The sequence below is a fragment of the Vigna umbellata genome, chromosome 11 (genome assembly GCF_029865625.1).
Source record: "Vigna umbellata cultivar VRB3 chromosome 11, Vumbellata_1.0, whole genome shotgun sequence".
Taxonomy (NCBI): domain Eukaryota; kingdom Viridiplantae; phylum Streptophyta; class Magnoliopsida; order Fabales; family Fabaceae; genus Vigna; species Vigna umbellata.
In genome coordinates, this window is record NC_142175.1 from 26,319,498 (window position 1) to 26,344,465 (window position 24,968).

Sequence of the window (24,968 nt, forward strand, 5' to 3'; positions counted from 1 at the left end):
AAAAGTGTCTATAAACTATTAAGGACTCATTGAAACCTTTGACAAGTAATTAAAACTTAAAAGACAAAATTTGAAACTATTATACATTTATAGGCACTATAGGCGAAAAAACGATTGTATGCTTATAATTTCAAGTTTGGTGTTTTAAAAATGGGTTCAAAGTAAACAAAGTGAAGTTTGAAAGTAACGTAACAACCTTGGACAAACCGTACCAATTTTTATATAGTTCATCCATTTCATAAAACTACGGTTAAAAATGTATGTGAATGTTTTAAACAAGAATCTATCTATGATGTATATTTAAATTGAAATTACTTTTTTAAGTAGTTTATATAATCCCTTTTACTTCATGTCTTCCATCAACGAAATAACTCTTTCTATTAAAATGTTGTACGAAACATTTTCTCAAAAATCTTCATGCCCTCATCAACTTTCTTTTATAAACTAACTATGTGACAACAGAGGACTCAAAAGTGATCCATGATAAAAGTTGAGTACTAGATAAAATCAGTATGATAATATGAAAATAAAATTAACAGCAAATGAATACAAACATACATTTGTTTTTTTTAACCAGCATAACCACATATTCAAATACAGTCAATATTTAGTGACAGTTCATCACTTCACCTTTAATCAATATTTTCATCACTTTTAATCTCACACATTACATAGTACAAATAATAATGTATTTCATCTTCAACTAGGTAGAACAACACAGTTTTTTTTTTTAAATAAAAAAGCACAATCATACCTAATAAAATAGGAATACATTCATCTTCAACTAGGTAGAACAACACTTTTTTTTTTCGTTTTTTTCATTTTCTTTAAAACACAATCACACATAATAAAATCGAGACAGATTAATCTTCATCCATTCTTAATGCCTTCAATCTCCTCTTAATTACTGCAATATTGGAGTCGGCAACATAGACCCAACCTAGACGAATTATAAAAACAATTACTATACTTTCATAAAAACGATTTCAGAAAGTTATAAATTTAATTATAGAAGTATAAGTAGCATTAAGTGAATTTCAAGCTAGTCACTAGTCTCATAACTAAAGCATGACAAAGAAATATTCACTTAAATAGATATGAATAAAACATAAAATGACACTAATATAAAATTACTTACGTAATAAAACGTAATCATGATGTTATCATATAAAAGTTACTTTCAAGCAGTATGCAACTCAAAAACACATTACGCTAAAAATAATGTTCTCAATTCAAAGCGCCAATAACTAGCTTTGTTTATGGTTTTTTTATAAATTCTCCCGAAAGAAAATGTAAAGTATTTATAATGAAAATGAAAAATCATAGGAGTTGATAAAGAGAAATTAAGAAGAATGTTAGAAATTAGCAGGAACAAAGATTAAGACGTAAAAGTATTGATACCTCTTCTTCACAAGTTTTGTGCAGAGCAGAATTAAGATCAGTCTCCTTTCGGGGTCTCGCATATTCTGAATAATACCACCTTGTCGGATTACCTATTTTGGTGACTCCGCTGAAAGTTTTCATGGAGCTGCATTTGATGACGTGGACTTCCTCTAAAGATGGAAAATTTAAAGTGAAATTGCCAGCGCAAAAGCACGTAAGTTGTTTTAATCTTTTAAGATCCAAAAGCTGAAGCCGCTCAAATATAATTTCTTCATTCTCATGAGATTCATCTGCAACAATTGCCATCAATCCCTCACAGTCTTCCACTACTAGATCTTCAAGGTTTTTAAGGTCTCTGGCTACTGATGCTGGAAACACGCTTTTAAGGCATTTGCATTTATCAACGAACATATGTTCTAGATGGTGCATGCTTAGAATTCCACGAGGATCTTCATTCCAAACATTTTCCACATTTGGAAGATTCGATAAAACCAGTTTCTCCAGAGGAAAAGTAATTGAGATGTCTTTTGTTGTAAGTTGGACATCAAAAATGACTTTGACATAATTGCAGTTTCGAACTTCTAATATCTCCAATTTGGGTAATGAAGGAAGTAAATGAAAGGGTAGCACTGCATCTGATAAAAACTGGCAGTCATTCACAGTCAATTTGGCCAACTCACTGAAACAGAGGTCGGAGATATGCAGTGAGCCATTCCATATCTCTTGTAGTCCTGCCCTACTTTCCAGATCAAGTTCCTCAATCTGCACGTCCAAAACAATAAATAAAAATATGAAACTAATTATTTACCAGAATGAATGATATCTTTTAAATTAGTACTCTACAAATATGAAATACTCACTATTTTTATTATTGATTATTTTTTATTACGAAAAGAAATTCACTTTACTATATTTAAAAGAAATTTTCTACTGAATCACGTTTTCTAATTCACATTACTTGACTCTAAGACTTGCAAAACCAAGTTAAGAATTGATATTTATAATTTTATTTAGTTATCATAAAGTTAAAAATTTGTTGTACTATGTTTGGGACTAGTAAATAAATAAATAAAAATTGTTGTTATGAATAATAAAATTTATAATTATTTTAAACAATGTTCTTTTTCCTTCTTCTTCACATTTATTATTTTTAATGAAAAATAATATATATATATATATATAACGAACTCTTTATTATTTATATTTTGAAATATTTTAGTACAGTACTTTCAAATTTTTTTCCCAAGAATTCAGTTATAGTTATTAATTAAATTTGTAAATAAATATTATAATCTTGAGTTTAAATTATAGACATAGTGTTAACTAGAAGTTATAGGAAAAAAAAGTGTAATAATCAAAATTACATCCTATAATCAAAAGTTATAGGAACAAATTATAATAATTTTCAAGCATGTTGTCCTAAGCCGTCTTGTATATTTTAACAAGGGCTATAGATATATAATCAATGGCCTATCAGAGGCTGTATTTTTTATATACACAACAATCCTAACAATGTTCAATAATAAAATATATTAACGACGTACCTTTTTGAGAAATTCCTTCTTCATAGTAGAGTTGAGACCAGTTTCCAATGTAGTGTTTGATCCTTCAAGTTTAACTTGAGACAACTTACTTGCCTCCAGAGTACCTGGACATAAAGTTACCATCTCGTCGCAATCTCTTATTGACAGTTCCTCCAACAATGGAAAACTTAAACTCTCTTTGTAAAACCTTCGGAGATTTTTCAGAAATTTAAGTTTCAAACAATTGAGCTTCGGAAATATTATTTCATCCTCATCTGATTCTTTCCCTTCTTTAGACACTATTTCTTCAATTGATTCACACTTTTCTATTTCCATTCTTTGGAGTTTACCCAAACTTTTGGCTGTCGAAGATGTGAACAAATATGACAAGTTATCACAATTTTCCACTTTTAAACGTATCAGATTTGAAAAAGACACTCTGCATGCTACCAAGTTTTTTAAATTTGAACACCTAATGACTTCAAAGGTTTCTAGATTTTTAACGAAGGGTTCAGTCCATGAGTTTTCTAAACCAATGGAAACCAACTCTTGAAGGGACTCCAAGCGTAATTCTTTCAATTGTAAAAGAATTTCACTATTATTAGGTATTTGATCGCAGAAAATCACTTCGAAGGAACTGTCACACACCACAAGCTTCATTACATTTGGCAACTTTTGTAGAAATCCATACTCCGGAAATTCATCACACTCAATATCAAAGCACAGACCGAGAACTTTTAACTTGTGTAAAAGGTTTCTCTGAAATTCTCCGTTGACAATCATCTTTAATTCATTTTTACCCACTGTCAGATGCTCTAAGTTGGGTATGATTAGCTGCAACGAGAAACCAATAACCATGTAAAAGCAGCTGAGTACAGTCATAGATTCAACTCTGTATAAAATTGAAATTGTGAAGTTTCATGCCAAAATAAGCCAGATAATCAGTGAAAAACTAAAACATTTCAAGATAAAATAAAAAAAGTGTGAACAAGTCCATTTAAAAGAGAAAAAAAGGATGAACTAGCCAAACCAGGTTGCTGCTCATAAGGCGGCAACCATTTTGAATTAAAATTAATTTTCAGATGAAAAGCTTGATAAATGAGATGAATAGTGGTTCGTATAGGAAGAAAATAATGAGAATGTATGTTATTGAAAAAAGAAGAAGCGCAAACCTCAAATGTTGGTGCTGCATTGAAGTTGGGCAAATCACATAGTGCCAATGACGTCATAGAGGGAAACCTAAGCGTAGGATTTGTTCCATCTGAATGAGCTGGATTAGCCTCTGTAACTTCACTACAAACTGTTTCCAGATTTGGAAGCTTCCGTAAAACTAATTTCTTTAGAGAAAGAGTGACTGTGACTTGTGTTGAAGAATTGACATCAAATATGGTTTTGACAGAATCACAGTTATGAACTTCCAATGTTTCCAATTTAGGTAATAAAGAGAGTAGAGTGAAAGGTAGCACTGCATCTGATGAAATTTTGCATTTATTCACAATCAAGGTTTCCAAGTAAGTGAAACAAAAGTCGGATATCTGCAGTGAGAGACGCCATATCTCTTGTAGGTCTGCCCTATCTCTCAATTCAAGACTCTTTTCCCATTCCCGTGATGCAATCTTTCGAAATCAGCACATGTAAATGAAAAAAATAAAAAAATGAAATTAATGTTGTACAGTTTTGCTATATATAAATTTTAATACTTTTTCTTTTCCTCCACAATTCTATTTCGAGACATTGAGAATTGGTAAAATTTTAGTTACATTTAAAATTTTATTTAATTCTCATAAAAATGAAAATTGTTTTTTGGTGAACTTTGATTAAAAAAACCAATTTCCTTTGGCAATTTAAGTATAGAAGTTAATTATAAACAAAATCTCTAACTATTTTTTAGTTAACTTTGTGAATGATTTGATTGAGTTCTAAATTTTTTCAAATTATTATTTTGCTAATTTTTCTAATTTGTTTTGTTGAAGTGTAGGAATGTAACTAAATTAATATTATTTAAAAATTCAACTTTCATAATAATAAAAGCTTGAAGAAAGAGACTGAATTCAAATATAAGGATGTAAATTACATCTTCCCTTAATTTTGCTTTGATTTTATTTTTAAACTATTTTCTAATGTTTTCTAAAAATCTATTACTAATATACAGGAAAAACAAATTTAGCAACTTAATTGTAGTACTTTATTAATGTTATTAGAAGTGAGGTTTTTTATTTTAGTTAACCTTTTATATTTATATCTATTTATCTTATAAAACAATTATCAGGTATTCTTTTTACTTTTATATAAAGTATTTATTATTTTTGAGTTTTTTACAGTAACAAAAAATTACCGTTTCTAATAACTTTTTAAATAAGATAATGACAATGATAACAAATTATTTTTGCTATTATTATTATTATTATTTTATTATTTGTAGGTTATACTTAAAATCCAATAATATTGACTATAGTAGATTTATTTTATTTTTTTCATTTTTATTTATTTATGCATTACAGATGATGCATTTTATCTCTATTTTTAATTTACTTTTAAATGTCATATATCTGTTTAAAAATGTGTTATTTTTACATGATATAAAATTTCTGTAATATAATAAAACAGAGTAGAGGATTAAAAATAAATATTCTTTATGATAAATATATAACAATGAAAAATGAAATAAATATAATGAAATTTTTTATTAATAAATAAAAGTTATAAAAATTTAAAATTAATTAAAAACATATTTTATTAGTAAAGATACTAAATTAATGTTAAAATGACATATAAAAGATATTTGATTCTTTTCTATTTCTTTATATTTATAAGTTATTTTAATTAATAAATTTACCATTTACTATGAGTACGTTAATTAAGTTAAATTTAATTTAATTTGTATGGGTTATTTTGGGACAATGTTTCAAACCATCAGTTTATCATAATTTTTGTCATATATGATTTTTAAAGTAATTTATTATGAAAATTATTTGAAAATAATTATAATTGAATGATAGAGAATTTACATTTTTTTAACATATAAATTATTTGTTTTTTTATTAATGTATTTTTGTTGCATTTTATAAAAAAAATTGGAAATTTGTAAGATACAATATATTTTGCTAATTACTTTAAAATTAAAGAAAAAAAAAGTGTGTTTAACATAAGTTGAGATAAATAAATAACTTTCCTATAATTAAAAATAATTTAATTAAACTTTTCTGCAAAATTTTTTATCTTGAATATTTTATTTTATTGTCTTCCTTACTAATAAGTTTGTCATGGAGGCCATAAAGTCAAACTCTTAAAATATTCAATAAAAAAAATAAAATTAAACACGTACCTTTGTCAGATATTTCTTCCTCATAGTAGAGTTGAGCTCCGTTTCCAATTGAATAGCATCTGAGAACAGATCAAGTGTAACTTGAAACAACTTGCCTGCTTCTATACTTCCTTCACATAAAGTTATCATCTCATCGCAACTTGTTACGGACAGTTCCTCCAAGGATGGGAAACCTAAACTCCCTCTGTAGAACCTTTTGAGCTTCCATAACCTATCAAGATTCAAACAAGTGAGCTGCGGAAATATTATCTCATCCTTATCTGATTCCTCCCCATCTTCCTTATACACTATCTCTTCAATTGAATCACACCGTTTTATCTCCATTTTTTTGAGTTGACCCAAACGCTTGGCTGCTGAGGATGTCAACAAATATGATAAGTTATCGCAATCCTCTACTTTCAAACACCTCAGATTGGAGAAAGACACTGTGCATCCTACCAAGTTTTTTAAACTCTTACATCTAATCACTTCAAAGGTTTCTAAATTTCTGACAAAGGAATCAGTCCAAGAGTTCTCTAGCCCAATGGAAACCAACTCTCCAAGGAACTCCAATCGTAATACTTTCAGCCGCTGTAACACATTATTACCACTTTCACAACAGAACATCTTCTTGAAGGAACCATCACACACCACAAGTTTCTCTATATTCGGAACCACTTCTAGAATTTTACATCGAAATACATCCGAACCAAAGCAGAGAGTAAGAGTTTTTAAGCTCTCTAAGAGCTTTCTCTCGAATTCTCCTCGCAAAATCATCTTCATTCCATTTTCTCCTACTGACATGCACTGTAACAACCAAGAAAAAAAGCAAGCAAAAGTTAGTTAAGACTGTTAAAGACACAACTGTTTTAAATTTTCATATCAAAACATATTGTTGATGAATATTGCTAAGATAATGTATATTTCTTTGAATGCGAAATTAAATTCCGCTAATACCATCCTTCTTCCCATAATTTTCAAAGATTGTGGCGGCATGAATACATGATACATGATAAACGAGTGAGAATCTATTGAATTGATATGAGATGTTATTGATGAGTCATGAAATCTATTCTTTTACTTATTTATATAAAATATATACTGATGCTATGCATTAGTGAATTTTGTCAAAATTTATATTTTGACAGGATGCTCAGACTATTTTTATGGAACAATGACAAACAAAAGTATTTGGAGCGATCAAATCATTCTGGGAGTCATTTGTGTTTAATTATTCCCTCCTATTCAAATTAATCATCACAAATTCTGAATCCAAATTATTACTCTTTTTATAACTCACTATTGATTGCAGAGAAACCAAGCTAAGGGATACAATGAGAAATATGAGAAACCTAAAGGAATCGCCCTATTATTTTTCAACTTAAATAAAGTTCTTTCATTTTTAACCAAATCGTTTTAATTATCTGTTAAAAGTAAACTAACCTACCAAATTATATATAACACTTTACAATATTCAGTTTTCACATACTGATCCAATTATGCAATAAGGAGAGTTAAAACAATAATACCTTTTCATGTTCGAGTTCTGGATGCGTATAGTAGTAAAAATACTTCAACTTTGGTAAACCCCGTAATTTCAATGATCTGACACAATAGCAAGGAAACGTAACCTCCACATTTGTTCCTCTTAGATCTGTATTCTCCTCTGCAACAATTGTCATCAATCCTTCACAGTCTTCCACTGTTAGATATTCAAGTGTCCCAAAATCTTTGGCTAATGATGCCGGAAACACGCTTTTAAGGCGTTTACACCTATCAATTAACACTTCTTCTAAATGGCTTATGCTTAGAATTCCATGAGGATCTTTATTCCAAATAGTTTCCAGCCTTGGAAGCTCCGATAAAACCAATTGGTTCAGAGGAAAAGTTAGTTTGTCTTGTGAACATTTGACATCAAATATGGTTTTAACAGAATCACACTTTCGAACTTCCAATGTTTGCAATTCAGGTAACGAAGGAAGAACACCCAATGGTAGCACTGCATCTGATAAAAACTGGCAGTCAATCACAGTCAATATGATCAGCTTACTGAAAAGAGGGATCTGCCTTGAGCCTTTCCATATCTCGTGTAGTCTTGGGTTACTTTTGAGATCAATCCATGATTCCCCTAGTGTCTGCAAGTGCAAAAGAATAAATAAATAAAATGAAATTCATTATTTTATTACAAGAGTTAATAGGAATTGAATTTTTCATATTAATAACTATATGAAATCTTCACTAACTTTTTTAAGAATGTTCTTTCACTGGTACAAAATGGGCTTTTAAACTCGCACAATAGACCTCGGTTTACACCAAACCGCTGTCTATTCAGACACGGTGGCAGTTTTGTAATTAACGAGACCTTATAGGCCTCGGTTCAGACTTGACCGGTGCCAAAAAAGGTTACTACTTCGGTTGTGAAAGCAACCGGTGCCTAATTAGTGGTTTCTGACACGGTTAAAAAAAACCGGTGCCAAAAAGGGGTATACTGCATCGGTTGGTAGGAGGGACCGAGGCGTATCAGCCTCTACTGCCTCGGGCCAGAAGGACCGAGGCATATAACCCTCTTATTTCCCCAAATATTTTCCCCAGTTTGAACGAAAACCTACCCTCACTCTCGCCTCCCTCGCTCTCGCGCCTCCCTCCCCTCACCTCGCCTCCCTCTCGCTCTCGCGCCTCCCTCCCCTCACCTCGCCTCCCTCTCGCTCTCGCGCCTCCCTCCCCTCACCTCGCCTCCCTCGCTCTCGCGCCTCCCTCCCCTCACCTCGCCTCCCTCGCTCTCGCGCCTCCCTCCCCTCACCTCGCCTCCCTCGCTCTCGCGCCTCCCTCGCTCTCGCGCCTCTCTCCCCTCGGTCTCGCTCCGTCACTCTCTCGCTGGCTCGCTCCGTCGCTCTCTCGGTCTCCAAAATCTCCTGCGAGTGCGTCGCCTCTGGAGGGAAGAGCAAGCGGTGGTGGTGCGTCAATGGTGGCGGCGGTGATAGTGGTGGAGGTGGTGGTCAGATTAGGGTTTTTCTGATGTTGATGGTGGTGGTGCGAATATGAGATTAGGGTCAGATTGGGGTAAAATTAGGGTCAGATTAGGGTTTTTCGAATCTGAGATTTTGTTTTACTTGCTTCTTTGAATCTGAGATTGGGGTAAAATTAGGGTCAGATGTGATGTTGCCTGTGTTAACTTTTCTGTGTTAATTTGCTTGAGGCACCAAAATTAAATTCTTGTGTTAATTTGCCATCATTTTCAAAGCAAGCTAATGTGTTCAGATCTACAAAAAGGGGTGAGGGTTTTGCTTAATCTGAGTTCTCTCCTTGTTCAAAAACCCTACTGATAATGCATAACGAAAAAAAATAAAAAAAAAGACCCTACTGCTTCGGTTTAGCCTCCAACCGAGGCAGTAGAAGGAGAAGAACAATCTCGGTTCTGATAACCGAGGCCGAATCGTATCGTTTTTTGTCTTGTTCCAGAACCGAGGCATAAAGTTGATCATTTTTTACCTCGTCTGAATATGCCTCGGTTCAAAAACCGGTGCCTATTAGCGAATTTAACCGGTGCCATTTCCTTATGTACTGGTGTTTTATTAAAAAAACTTAGTTGACTATACCTAAGAGATTTTCTAGCGAATCACGTCTTCTAATTTACATTACTTGACTTCGAGACCTAAGAGATAAATAAAAGTTACTTTTATGAATTTAAAAATTTATATTTTAAAAGAATTGTCCAATTATGTCTAAAGTTTTCCAGCCAAGATGTCCTAAACCCTCTTGCATGCTTAAACATATGTCATGGATATATGTCTATACATAACAAAATGATATTTTTTATAATGTATTAACAAATAATTATCGTGGTTTTAATATTTCGTAGTTATTAAAGATATTGTGCATTAATATATTTAATCGTTAAAATTAAATTCAATATTTATAATTTTACTCTTCATCTATTAAAGTAATAAATAGTTTGATTCAATATGATTGATTAAATATTTTAAAATTTTAAAATGAAAGTATATTTTATTAAAGATAATAAATCATTAGAATGGTATTTTGAATAACCATAGTCAGATTTCCACCACTTGATGATAAATATATTTTATTTTAATAAACATAAAAAGTTATTATGGGTCAAGTTACGATTCATCTATTGTGTTAGTAGATTATTATTTTGAATTTTAAGTCATAAAAATTTCGAAAAATGAGTTTTGATAAAGTGTAACCAGTTAACAACAGTTTATCTAGTAGAAAAGTAAAAGTTATATTATTATTCAGTCAAAAAATTTTACGATAAAATTATTATATTTTTAAAATAATCATCTTAAGAATCGTACTTATTAGCAGGAAAAAAAAAGAAATTATTATACTTTTTCAACTAATGTTAGTTAATTTTAGTTTATTAAAGAAATATTTTTATATTTTTCTTATATATTTTTTATTTTATAGAAGTAGTAATGAAAGAATAGTTTGGTTGCATACAATTTAGATAGAAAGTAAAATAAAAATAATTTAACATACTTATCTAATTTGGAAGTTATTTAGAAGGCACAGAGTCATAAATTCAATTCATACTGAAGTTCTAATAGAGGGTATTGAAACGACGAAATCATATCCATGTTGAATTAAGAATATTAAACACATACCTCTTCCAAAAATTCCTTCTGCATAGTCTTGTTGAGATCATGTTCTATTGGAATAGCTTCTGAATATCGTGAAAGTTTAACTTGAGACAACTTGCATGCTGTTATCGTACCAGTACAGAAAGTTTCTATTTCGGGGCAATCTGTTACTGACAATTCCTCTAATGATGGGAAACTTAATCTTCCTCTATAGAACAATCGGAGTTTCCATAAATAATCAAGATTCAAACGAATGAGTTTCGGAAATATTATCTCATCCTCATCTGATTTCTCCCTCTCCATTTTAAACACTATCTCTTCAATTGAGTAACAACTTTCTATCTCCATTGTTTTAAGGTGATCCAAAGTTTTGGCTGTTGAGGATGTGAATAAATATTGCAAGCTATCACAACTTTCAAGTTTCAAATATGTCAAATTGGAGAGAAACACTTTGCTCGCTACCACGTTTTTCAATTTTGAACAACTAATGACTTCAAAGGTTTCTAGATTTTTGACAAAGTATTCCGTCCAAGAGTTTTCTAACCCTATGGAAACCAACTCTCCAAGAGACTCCAATCGTAATTCTTTGAGTTGTAATAGAAGTCCACTATAATTCACATTTTTAGGACTTTCACGACAAAACATCCCTTCGAAGGAACCATAGCACACCACAAGCTTCTCTATATTGGGCACCTGTTCTAGAATTTCATTTTGAAATACATCCCATCCAAAAGAGAGAGTAAAAGCTTTTAAGTTGCTTAAGAGTTTTCTCTGAAATTCTTCATCCGAAATCTTCTCCATTCCATACTTCCCAAGTATCAAACACTGTAATAACCAAAAAAACACAAGAAAAAGCAAGTTAGGGCATTATAATATTACCTATGATAATTGTTTATAAAGGTTGAAGCACCATTATTTTGTAATAAAATATAATATACTAATTTTACCTAATCTAATACGTATATTAATTATTTTTCATAAATTATAATAATATAATATATATTAATCACTACCCCTTTTTTTACCTATGTTTTCGAATTAACTTTTGTAATTTTAGAAAAGAGAGATACTTGTGTGTGCAGTTGCCTTCAAATTTAATTTTGAATAGCCCTTTTTTCCTTTTTAAGAACTTAACTACTCAATTATTGACACTTCCCAATCAATAAATAGACTCTGTGACCATGGTTATTCTTTTAACATGCTACCGATCCTATCACTTCAATGATATCTAAAACAAAAGTGGCGGGTTAATAGGCAAAGAAGATAGAAGACTTATACGTGAAAGTTACATATTTTTAATGATTATTTTGTACTATTCATATTGAACAATGGTAAACAACTAAAGAAACTGATGGTTCCACATTAAATTTGCAGTGACGATTCATATTGTGCATCAAGAGGAAGTGGCAAAACAGTAGTACGTACCCTTTCAGTATCGACTTGATTCTCTGTATTCGATTCTAGAGGCGTGTAAGTGTGAGACTTGAGAGAGCAGTAGTAAAAATACTTGAACTTGGGCAAGTCCCGTAGATTCAATGATCTCACACAGGGACAGGGAAATGTAAACTCTAGACTTCCATTTGTATTGTCTTCTACAACAATAGTCATCAATCTCTCACAGTCTTTTACAACTAGACTTTCAAGCTCCACAAGATCTTTGGCTACTGAAGTGGGAAACACGCTTTCAAGGCCTTTACATTCCTCAACATGTACTTCTTGTAGATGGCGCATGTTTAGAATTCCATGAGGATCTTCATTCCAAACATTCTTCAGATCTGGGAGCTGGGATAAAGTCAATTTCTTTAGAGGAAAAGTCATCGTGTCTTGTGTCGTACATTTGACATCAAAAATAACTTTGACAGAAACACAGTTTCTAACTTCCAACGTCTCCAATTTAGCTAAGAAAGAAAGTAAACTGAAGGGTAGAAGTACATCTGATGAAAACTTGCACCCAACCACAATCAAAGAATCTAAGATACGGAAGCAGGAGTTTGGGATGGGCCGTGAGCCAAGACATAACTCTTGTATTTCTCTAAAACGCAAATTTGATATACTCTCCTGCAAAAGAAGTTAGATTTAGAAATTTGTTTTTGTCGCACATCAGAATTTGTTTGAAATGTTAACTTTTGGGAATACATCTTTTCATGATTACCATAATAATGATTACAACATGAAAAATAGAAAAATAAACTAACAAATCATAATAATAAAATAAAATAAAAACGAGGACCTACAAAATTGGGATTATAGATACTAACAGATTGTACAGAATAAAGAAAACGAAATTTCTTGATTAATTAATAGGTAAGCGTATTATGGAAAGAAATTGAAGGAATAACTTTATTTCAAGGTGTGATGATAAGAATTAAAAGAGAAACTAATGAGGTTTAAAATGGGAAATGTCAACCCTACAAATCCGGTTTGTAGGATGAGATTTACACCTATTTATAAACTATGAATTGGTTTTATCTCTACTCTACGTGTGATTTCCAACATTTATATCTCAAATTTGTCAGTTCATTTTGTCTCACTTAATTCAAATGGAAAAAGTCTTTGAAGTTAAGAGAATGTTAATTTTTACAGGATTGTGGAGAGAAAGAAGAAGAATAAGAGAGCATAAAATTGAGTTTGCAAATTCACCAAACAGCTCAAAAAAATTATGATCCTAGCTTCTTGACGGTTGGATCATGCCAAAACTTGAAAAGCAAGTTCATGGTATATTGTCATGAGCGAAAATTTCCCCGTTGAATACCTTTTCCAAATTCGGGGAGTGAATTTTCCGAGTGCAACTGGCATAAAACTACAGGGGTATTTGTTTGTCATTTGTATTTTTCATTATAATTTATAAATTATAATATATTTGATTAACTCATATTTTTGTAAGAAAATATTCTGCACAAGAAGGTTCAGTTCTACGTTCAACTTTGACAGGTTCCACTTTTGATTATAATTTATAATTTATAATATATTTGTTTAACTCATATTTTTGTGAGTAAAAATATCCTGCATAGGAAGGTTCAGTTCTACGTTCATACTTGACAGATTCCACTTTTGATTATAATTTATAAATTATAGAAGGTTCAGTCCTACGTTCAACCTCGACAAGACTTATGTGTCTACACTTTTGGTATGAATAAAGTCAGACAATTTCCATCCAATCACAGGTTGCGGGAAGATGGCACAAAAATCCAGGGAACGCTCTCCGAGAGCTCCTGGTCCTAAATCGAGCGGTGAAGAGTGTTCGTGAACTCTCACCCTCATCCACAAAACCCAGGGAACGTTCTCCGAGAGCTCCTGGTCCTAAACCGAGCGGTGAAGAGTGTTCGTGAACTCTCACCCTCGTCCACAAAACCCAGGGAACGCTCACTGAGAGCTCCTGGTCCTAAACCGAGCGGTCAGAGGTATTCGGCCATTCGGTCTCAAACCACAGCACACCGTCCAGTGATTCAAAAGGGTAATCACTATTTTCTGCCATTTTAAATTCGTCCGACGTAACACACTAATCAGGAAAGATAAATATCATTAGTGACCAATTAATACGTTTAATGACCATATTAAATGCGAATATACGCTGAGTGATTGACATGTCATATTGCACAAGAATATGGTATTAATGGACAATTAACATGTATATTAGCAAGTATTATTGGATTTATCGTCATATCAAATATGAATTAATGAACTTGATTGCCATAAGCCCTATAAATATAGGGTTAAGGCCCAGGTAAAGACATCATTTTCTATCTTTTTCTATCTTATCTATTATACACTAGTGCAGAAATGACCTTTAACGTCACACCATAGACGTCCGTCCTCAATAGCCCCAACGTAAATAATTGACCGGTGGCATATCCGTAAATAAGTGAAACTATCAACGTCCGTTGTGGGGGAACGGACGTCTATATAATTATAGACGTCCGGGCCACACCCACGACGTCTAAGAGGCTGGATAATCATCTCTTCAACTCCCCTCTGTCAGCACCTTAAACGTCTGTTGTGGAGGGGGACGGACGTCTATAATATTATAGACGTTTGGCCCCCTCCACAACGAACGTTTAAGGGGCTGAAGACAATTAATTCTTCAACCACCCTGCTAGCACCCGAAACATCCGTTGTGGGGGGGTGGGGGGGGACGGACGTCTATATAATTATAGACGTTCGGGCCTCACCCACGGACGTCTAAGAGGCTGGACAATCACCTCTTCAACTCCCCTCTGTCAGCTCCTTAAACGTCCGTTGTGGAGGGGGACGAACGTCTATAATATTATAGACGTCCGTCCCCTCCACAACGGACGTTTAAGGGGCTGAAGACAATTAATTCTTCAACCACCCTATCAGCACCCGAAAGGTCCGTTGTGGAGAGGGACGGACGTCTACAATTATATAGACGTCCGTCCCCCCATATCAGACGTTTCAAGTGCTGACAGGGTGGTTGAAGAATTAATTTTCAAACGTCCGTTGTGGAAGGGGACGGACGTCTACAATTATATAGACGTTTGTCCCCCCATATCGGACGTTTTGGGTGCTGACAGGGTGGTTGAAGAATTAATTGTCTTCAGCCCCTTAAACGTCCGTTGTGGAGGGGGCCGGACGTCTACAATATTATAGAAGTCCGTCCCCCTCCACAACGGACGTTTAAGGGGCTGACAGAGGGGAGTTGAAGAGGTGATTATCCAGCCTCTTAGACGTCCGTGGGTGGGGCCCAAACGTCTATAATTATATAGACGTCCCCGTCCCCCCACAACGGACGTCGATAGTTTCACTTATTTAGATGACAACACCCTTTTCCTCTCTTCCTTACCGGGAGGGCAATCTTATGGCCTTCACCTCTCGCTCGGCCCGGAAATAGAACCCAGCTCCCCCTTCTGATCCAATCATTTCTGCAAGCAGGGGGGATCTTCGATGCTGTCAATTCGAACGCTTCAACCGCAGTTTCACCTCCCAAAAAGCAAAGTTGGCTTGACGAGCGCAGATGCGAGGAAGCAGGAGCAAGATAAGCGCTTTTGCTACTGAGAAAGTGAACGCGTGACGGTTCAAGACTTAGCCGAGCGTTAGCGAAGCTAGATTTACCGAGAGACTTCGAGTTAGCGAAGCGCTGTAGTAGCGCCGACCGAAGCCTTATGTGCTAAAATGCTGAGCCAAGGACGCTCCGCCTTATCTATAGAAGCAATCAACCGAGTGCACAAACGGACGTCTTGCAGTGCACAAACGAACGTCCAAACCCAGCCCTACCACAAAACAATTCAGGAGGTGGTCGTCGCGGGACGTCTGACGGGCACGTGGGACGTCTACGTGGACGTCCGAGGTGTACACCGAACGTCTGGGTAGGCGTCGGGCCTAACACATCGGACGTCTATATACACGTCCGATGTGGACCCCCGACGTCTGAGTAACGTCACCCACAAAGACGTCGGGGGAAGGTCGGACGTCAAAAGGCAAAAAGAACGGACGTCTAAAGCTCTTTCTGCACTAGTGATAATAAAATATAGACCTCTTTATGAAACATATCTGACTTGAGCGTCGGAGTGTCTTCTGCACGTCAACCCCCATCGGAGTGGATTGCGTTTTTGGAGAACATTGAACAATAAAAAAAGCAGAACAAAGAAGAACGATCGACTCTCGACCAATTCAACCGAAACATGATTCTTATATATCTTTATATATGTATTGACTCTGTTATTTAAATAACTTTTGAATGGTCACATAAAGGCAAAGTTTTGAGAATTACCTGTTGTTTGGAGCAGTGTATAGAGTATTTGAGGGCTGGCAATTCTTCTAGTGTCAATGAGGTGAGATCACGAAACACAAACTCTTGTGTTGTTCTTTCTCCTTCTCCACCCTTTTCATCCTTCCAAAAGATTTCTACCAATTTCTTACAGTTTCTTACCTCGAGCACTTCGAGTCTTGTAAGATCTTTGACTACCGATGCTGGAAACAAACTTTTAAGACTCCTACAATATCTAACACGCATTTTCTTTAGTAGTTGAAGGCGCATGACTCCCTCCGGATCCTTGTCCCATACATGCTTCAGTTGTGGTAGCCAATCTAAAGACAATATTTTCAGACGGAATATTCCGGAAGGTTTTGTCATCACCCTGTTCTCATCATTCATATTAAATATCACCTCTGCATCACTGCATCTGTATACATCTAACTCTTCCAAATTGTGAAAGCAAGAAAGCAAATGAGATGGAATTATATGCTTTAGAGTATCACACCGCCATACTGTCAACCTTTTCAAATAACCAAAGTTGTTTTGCTGCATCCAATGAGTGTCATCCCATAGTTGCTTTTTAATATTATCGTCAAGCCACAGATCTTCAGTATATGCGAAACTGACCTGTAAATCAGACAAATTATTAAATTACTTCTCTACCTTTTTTTTATAATGATACTTTTTATAATTTAATAATTATTAAATGACTTAGTATCTGTGAAAATACGACACGTTCGTTGTTCAGGGCGTATTCTTGTTTAAATGGAAATTTATAACATTGAATGCTTTTTCAGAAAATTAATATTATATTAAATTCTTTAAAAATAGAAGAACCAATCTAATTTAATAAATAGATAAAAGGACTTAAAAAAGTAATCCAAAAAAAACTCAACATTCTTGCTATTTAAAGCCTTTATTGCACAAATATGTATTTGTAATTTCCATGATTTTGTTTTTTCCCAAATAGGAAAAGTTGATAAAATTAGGAGAAATAGTATTAAATAAAGGAAAAAGTAAGTACCTTATCACTGAAAACCTTTTGTAAGGTGGCATTCAAGTCACCTTTCCACTGCCATTTGGCTTTTTGATCTCCTTCCACACCAAATACATCTTTCAACTTTGGTGCTATTGCTCTCTTTTCACTGAATTTTTCCATCTTTGGGCATCCTCTTATAATCAATATTTCCAGTGATGGAAATTCAAATTCACACTGCGTGTAACTGCAAAAGCTTGCGAGGTTCTTTAACCCCACAAGTTCTATAAAAATCAATTTGCTGAATACAAGTTTCATCACTTTGCCTTCTTCACTTTCTTCCATGCTTATTATTTGCTCTATTTCATCACAGTTGATTACCTTCATTGTCTTGAGTTGAACCATGCTTTTGGCCGTGGAGGATGCCATTAAATTCCTTAATCCCCTACAATTCTTCAGTTTCAAACATGTCAAGTAACTCAACGAAACAGAGGAAGGAGCTAATAAAGTGTTCAAATTGTAGCAATCTCTTAAGCTCAAAAGCTCCAGTCTCTGTAGAACTTGGTCTCGGTCAAATCCCAAATCGTTTATATTTGAGGAACGAATAAACAATTGCTTCAACTGTAATACGACTCCCAATCTGTCTTGTTTCCCAATGTCTGGCTTTAACCATTCAGAATAACGGCCAGTCAATTTTAAGTTTTCTAGATTTGGCATTTTGTACAGAAACGGATATAAAAGATCTGGGCGCTGAACTGAACTCAAGATAATAAGTTCTTTTAAATTGTGCATTTGGTACTCGGATAACAAACTTTGGGCTTCCTGGAAGTCAATTTCCAAATACTCCAACTTGGGAAATACCTAAACATTAAAAGTAAATAGTAAGAATAATGAATAAAGTAAAGCCCTTGTTTGATTTTAGACATTTTTATTTGCTTTTTGAGTTTGCATTGAATTGTATCTGTTTATGATTTGTATTATGTATGGTTTTTGTTCTTGTTTGGTTGTTTGTCATTTTAAAAATCTTAAATCATGAACTAAAAGTGGAACATCATGCTTTTCAGAATTTCATTTAATTATATTAATGTCATGGATGTATTAATGTAAGATTTTTAAAGAAAAATGTGAGATTAGAAATTCCAAAGATTGATCCTGTATATGGAAAATAGAAGACTATTAGTTAAACCTCGCTTTTAATTATGTTATAGTTTTCTTTGAAGATATGCTACTTACTTAAAACATTTTTTGTAACCATTCAGATAAACTACACACATATTATATATATTAATTAAAAACTAATACCGGAAAGTCAAATAAACTACACACATATTATATATATATATATATATATATATATATATATATATATATATATATATATATATATATATAATAATTATTTACTTAAAAAGTAATATGTTTCAATAAAAAAACTTCTATACGAAACACTTGTGTAAATATTTAGATTTGACCATAAAGCCTTCACTACAAATTACTTATCATTTTTATACAAAGTACAAACTTGTTATTATTACAATAATAGCAAACAAAATATTTTTACTAACATTAAAAATGAAATTTTTAATGAAAATAATAATATTATGGATAAAATTTAACAATGAAAATAAAATAGCATTCCTTTATTTCTTTTTAGAACTAAATAATCCTAAAACTCAATTTTTAATTTAATTTTTTTTTTATTTTCCTCAACCATACACAATCATTAATTTTGTTTTGGTTCTCATATATTTCTTTTCCTTCAAATTTTTTTACATATTTTTAATTATATTTCTTTTATTCTCTATTAGGCATATCATAAAAATTTGATTGAATATGATAAAGTTTGAATAATGCTTACCACTTCAATTGAGAAAACAAACTTTTCATCACTTGTTGTTTCACTTGTTTCTTGTGGAAATGTATTAAGGTTTATACACTTCCCTATACTCAATTCCTTCAACTTTGGAAACTTTATTGGATGTCTCCCCTCGTAGAATTGCTTGATGTTTTGAAGCCAATATAATCTCACATAGCTTAGTTCAGGAAACTCTAATGGATCATTGTTAGCTTCTGATGCATCTTTACTTGAAACAATTTCCACCATCTTCTTACAATGCAATATTGATATACGTTCAAGCTTTGATACATCTTTTGCCATAGAAGTTGGAAACAAATTCCTCAATTCATCACAATTACTTACATCTATAGTCTGAAGTTTTTTAAAATTGAAAATTCCATGTGGATCTTTGCTCCATAATTCCTTCAATTTCGGGAGGTCTTCAAGAAGAATAACTTGCAAATTTGTGTCTATCCCACCATATACATCTATTTCTTCAGAATCACTAACTTCAAAAATCTCTTTCACGGACTTGCAGTTAGAAACTTTCAAGTTAATCAAACTTTCAAACCATCCTTCCATGTGACTCGGAAAAATCTTGTCCAATTGATTGCATTCTTCAATGTTCACCGAAATGAGACTAGAAAAAGAATCAATGTTCACTTTAGTATGCCATATATCTCTTAATCTCTTCATGTCGCTAAGGTGGATTTCCTCCAGCTTAGGGAAGACACAAACCTTCATTTTAATGAAAACAAACAATTATTACATATAAATAAAAGATAAACAAAAAGGTATTTATACCAATACATACCTTGTCTGCACTAATTCCTTCAATCTCAAAAATATTTTCCATAACAAAACATCCACTTATGATGAGGCTTTTCAACTTCTTCAAACTGCTAGCCATAGGTAATGAACATAGATGTGTCAATTTATCACAATCTTTCACAACTAACCTTATCAAGTTTTGAAAGTAGAAACTTGACAAGTGTTGGTCACTCCATATCTTATAGATGTTGAGTGAGAACAAATTCATGTTCTCTAAGTTTGGAACTTCAACCTGTAAAGAGATACACAATTAATATGTTTTCAACAAATGAACTAATTATTTAAATAAATATGAAAAATATGTAATGTCATACTAGTTCACCAAAAAGAGGAGGCACAGTGTCACTATGGTCATCTTCGTCAGTAGAAATTTTTGTGTGATCCCTATTTGTAGTTTGAGTCTCTGCTGAATGTAACCAGCAAGATCTCCTGACTTTGGTAAAACAAGTAAATAATGGCAATGATTGGAGTGTCAAAGTGCGTAATTTGAGAAACTCAACCTTATCACAATCCATTGGTATTTGAAAGATCTCCTTCAAAGATTTGCATTCACAAACCTCAATCTTTTCTAAACTAGCTAGAAATTTCTTCATGGAAGAATTACGTTCAAAAATCTCACTTGTTCTTGTGCTAGTAGAAATTTTAGTTGCATAGATGGAGAAGAGATTTCCCAGTTGGTAACACATCTCAACCTTGATGGTTTTTAATTTAGCAAATGATTCAAGTGTAATTGGACCATCACATATCATCTTTAAGTTCATCATATTGCAGAGGCATAGAGATTCCAAGTTGGGAAAAATGTTCACACAATTAGACAAATACGTTGAGTTGACATATTTGACGTCATTATTATTTATGATGGATAAGTGTTTCAAATCCTGAAACCCATCTATGTTCAACTCATTAACAACATTTTGAACACCTACCTTTCCCAACAACAAAGTTTGTGTTGTTTTAAACAACAATTTTATGCCTTTATGGGAGTGAATATCAGTGTCGTCCTTCAGTTGTAATGCCAATACTTTGAGTTCTTTATACTTATTGGGCATCCTAAATTCTCCAACAGAAATCATTTCAAAATCTCCAATCTCAATCTTGTAATATTTTAACTTGTCAAAGAACAATTGATTAGGAAAACTTGAAAGACACGGGATGCTTAAGTTTACCACTTTCAACTTATGCAAATTTGTTAGTTCAAAAAGAAATGAATTTTGATCTTTATTTGTATTTGTTTCAATGAACATTTTGATCAAGCTTTTGCTTATGTACAACTCTTCCAAACACGTCAAACTTGATAAAAGATTAGGTGGAATAATCTTCAACTCGAAACAATCGCTGATGTCTAGTAGTCGTAACTTATCCAAGTACCGTAACTCAGCTGGCAAAGTTTTAAGTTGAGATCCAGAGAAACTAAGAATTCTTAATTTTTTTAACTTTCGTACTAGAGATAAATTGCAATCTAAAGTGCACCGCTCCAAAGAAAACATTCTGAGGTTCGATAGACATTCAATTGAATATGGTAAGCTTGATAGATGAAAACCAGTCAACAATAAAACTTTCAAATTTTTCATTCTTCTAAAGAAACTCTCAGGTATTTCCAAAGATGGATCACTAGTATCTATTTGCAAAAATTTAAGTTGAGGACAATTTATGAATCGAGGAAGCCCATCAATAATATCACTATTGCATATAGAAATTGAAGTGCATTTTTCAAGTTCGGGCCAATCATCTAGTTTGCCATCTCTCAAAGCAAAAATATTGTGATCCTTGTGTGCATTACTTAAAGCATCACCTCGAATAATATGAGACATCGTGAAATGAGTATTAGGGCTTTTGTACGACACCAAACCCAAGTCTTGTAAGTCGTGGATTGATTTATTTATTTTATGTCGAGCTTCACTAAGCAATGAGACTCCTTCAAATATACCCAATCCAAAACAATATTTCACCAAGTCCATAATTAGGGGTCGAGGACCCATTTGAGCACAAAGCAAGTAAATGAACTTGAGCTCCTCGTTTTTTGGAAAATCATATTTTACCTCGTTAGTAATCTCTGTAGACTTTTCCCATTCCACCTTAAATTTGTCTAGCGTAGGTTCGCTTTCTGACTCAATCCAGCTTTTAAATCTCTTTGCAAATCTAATTATTGTCATCGGTATCCCTGTACAGTAGTTTTTGATTTCTTCTTTAGGCATAGACATTTTATTACCTCCACCAGCCTCCTTCTCAAACAACCTCAAGGAATCATTGTCATCTAATTCCTTTAAACAAAAAATCGACTCAACATCAACCTCATCAGGAAATAGTTTCTTATCACGTGAAGAAAGCAAAACTTTGCATCCCTTATAATTACTAAGAAAATTTGCTTTTTTTAGCACTTTTTCAGCAGTATCCCCTATGTTGTTGGTAGTATCCGGTGTCTCGTCATGATTTTGATTATGAGGACCATGACTTTGCTTATGACTTGGGTTACTTGACCTTATGCTTAACTTATTTTTATTTCTTAAGTCATAATCATCATCAACCGGAATCCCTAACCTATTCAAGTCTAATTTATCATTAACGTTATCCAAGATTATAAGGATGCTCACAATTTCTATCTTTAACCATCTCCTTAGATAATCAGCTCTTACATTTTCACTTTCCCCTGCTAATGGCAATCCTAGCACATGTGCAATGTCTTCCTGAATTTTGAGTGGATTGAGATTGGCAGTTACATCTATTTCAGCCACCCTATCAAACAAACCCTCATCTTTAGCTTTATTAGCAATTTTTTTTATTAATGTGCTCTTACCCATCCCTTGTGATCCATGGAGTCCAATAATTTTCATATTGGGATCTTTGAGTTTTGTCATTATGTCTTTCACAATGGATTTTCTACTATCAAATTCAATGTAGCTAGAATTAGACAAAGTGAGGTCAAAAGATGTTACTTTCTCTGCATGAGAAACTTCGTCAACCTTTGGGGACTCATCTTTTAGCTCCAAAGCCTCCATTTCCATTTTCTCTGCTTGTCTCCCCAGTTTGTGCCTATAGTAAGGAAAGAAATAGTAGAAACCACTTGTCTTCTTGTGACCTGAATTGTTTCTGTAGTTCTCAACACGACTCTCAAATTCACCCACTTCCCCAAGCCATTCTTCAACCCTAGCTTCAACTATGTGACCCTTTCTTTTAGCTTCATCACGTTGACGATCTAATCTCTCTTTTACTTCTTCAAGACGCTTAACTTTCTTTTTTAGTTCTTCAAAATTTTTCGTGTAACGAAAAATGTAGGTCACATGCTTAATACCATGATCCCATAGCAAAACAATTGCCGGATCAAATATTTTCGACACAGTATCCATACTTCGAACTTCTTTTTCTTCTATCCTCCTCGACTACATCTCTTTGCTAACGAAACACAGTGAAAATAAATCAGTATAGTGACTAATAAAGAAAAATAAAAGATATTTTATTAAATAAAAATCACAAATACATTTAAATATATTGAATCAAGCAACCACGGTTTAAGAAAAAATGCGAATATATATTGAAAAAAGGCTATCATAATTAACACGTTCTCTTGACCTAGAAAAAAGTCCACTCTACGTGCGACAAAATCAGTTTATAAATATATATATATATATATATATATATATATATATATATATATATATATATTAGTAAAAATTATGTATGAAATTAATCTCCCTTTATTGAATATACGCATAGGGTCTTCGATTTATAATAGAAGAAATTCCTTTATTGAATATAAACATAGGATTTTCTATTTATAATAGAAGAAATATAGGCTAAGCCCAAAATATAAATAAGAAATAATAAAAAAAAGGTTTAATACCTATTTTGTTCCCTCGGATTGTAGGGTATGTTCAAAGTTGTCCTTCTTTTTTTTCAAAAGTTCACTAACGTCCTATATTTTGAAAAAACGGTTCAAGTTGATCATTTCTGCTTACGGCGTTAAAAATCTAACGGCGTAATGTCCACATTAGCCAATAATAAATGATGTGTCCAGTTATGTGGCAACTGATAAATCGATGTGGCAATTAAGTATAATTTTATGAATCCAAGCACGCTTCTGTACATCCTCAGTCCAAGGTAGATTCCATCTATGCAGAACCCTGGGCGCCAACAACAGTTCCATCCAGTTCTCAATCACAAATCATAAATCCTCTTTTTCTTCTGCAGTTCCATCCAGTTCTCAATCCTCTTCCTCTAGTTCCCCTCCCTCCCCGCACCAAATCCATCACCATCACTCCAGTGTTGAAATAAAAAGGCTTTTGAGAAGAGAACACGCAAGAGAGTAAAGGGTCGTTCCAGAACTCCTCAACGGGTTTTCCAAGGCCAGTCGGATTGAAGACGAGATTAGGTTAATCACCATGTCTTCTCTAAAGATGTAGACTTTGAAGTTTAGAGAGGGGAAGATGGACCGAATGAGGCGGGTCAAGACTCGCGGGCTTGCTGGGTCAAACTTCGCCGCAACGAAGTGGAAGAACACACTTTCCGAGGACGAGGAGTGGCGAAGAAAGGAGTGCACAGTGGCGATGGGGCCGCGAAGGTAGCTGGAGTCGAGGGTCATGGTGATGTGGACCAGACACGAGTCGCACGAGCGGATAGCGGTGTGGGTGGAGGAAACGGGGTAGTCCGCCCCATTTGTGTACCCCGGTGCCTCGGCGTAGTGGAAGAACGAGTCGTCGTCTTCGGTGGTAAAAAAAAGCGGATTCCGAGGCAGAAGAACGGGGAAAAAAGGAGGCAGAGAATGAGAAAGGAAACGATGAATCTGAAGCAAAGGGGAAGCAT

The 24,968-nt window shown here is 33.6% G+C and overlaps 1 protein-coding gene and 1 pseudogene across 1 annotated transcript; both read right to left on the reverse strand.

The window, feature by feature from the left end:
* Positions 1–509: 509 nt before the first annotated feature.
* Positions 510–23,519, reverse strand: LOC124820531 (uncharacterized). The gene is made up of 13 exons (XM_088102297.1): positions 20,486–23,519; positions 20,155–20,403; positions 19,362–20,078; positions 17,552–18,364; positions 16,543–17,154; positions 12,240–12,872; positions 10,839–11,639; positions 7,740–8,345; positions 6,232–7,017; positions 4,079–4,522; positions 2,928–3,740; positions 1,402–2,145; positions 510–940 (listed from the first exon to the last, which is right to left on the reverse strand). Exons 1-13 carry the CDS (start codon positions 23,513–23,515, stop codon positions 905–907), a joined length of 10,284 nt encoding a protein of 3,427 aa, XP_087958423.1. The 5' UTR covers positions 23,516–23,519; the 3' UTR covers positions 510–904.
* An 804-nt stretch (positions 23,520–24,323) lies between these two features.
* On the reverse strand, positions 24,324–24,968 carry LOC124838367 (putative galacturonosyltransferase-like 9 pseudogene; annotated as a pseudogene).

Excerpts from the sequence above, each read along its gene's own strand:
- LOC124820531 (XM_088102297.1), bottom strand. The coding sequence starts at position 23,515 with ATGGATACTGTGTCGAAAATATTTGATCCGGCAATTGTTTTGCTATGG. Across the intron at positions 12,873-16,542 it reads TACACTGCTCCAAACAACAG|GAGAGTATATCAAATTTGCG; the intron begins GTAATTCTCAAA and ends CTTCTTTTGCAG. Across the intron at positions 3,741-4,078 it reads ATGCAGCACCAACATTTGAG|CTAATCATACCCAACTTAGA; the intron begins GTTTGCGCTTCT and ends TTCTCGTTGCAG.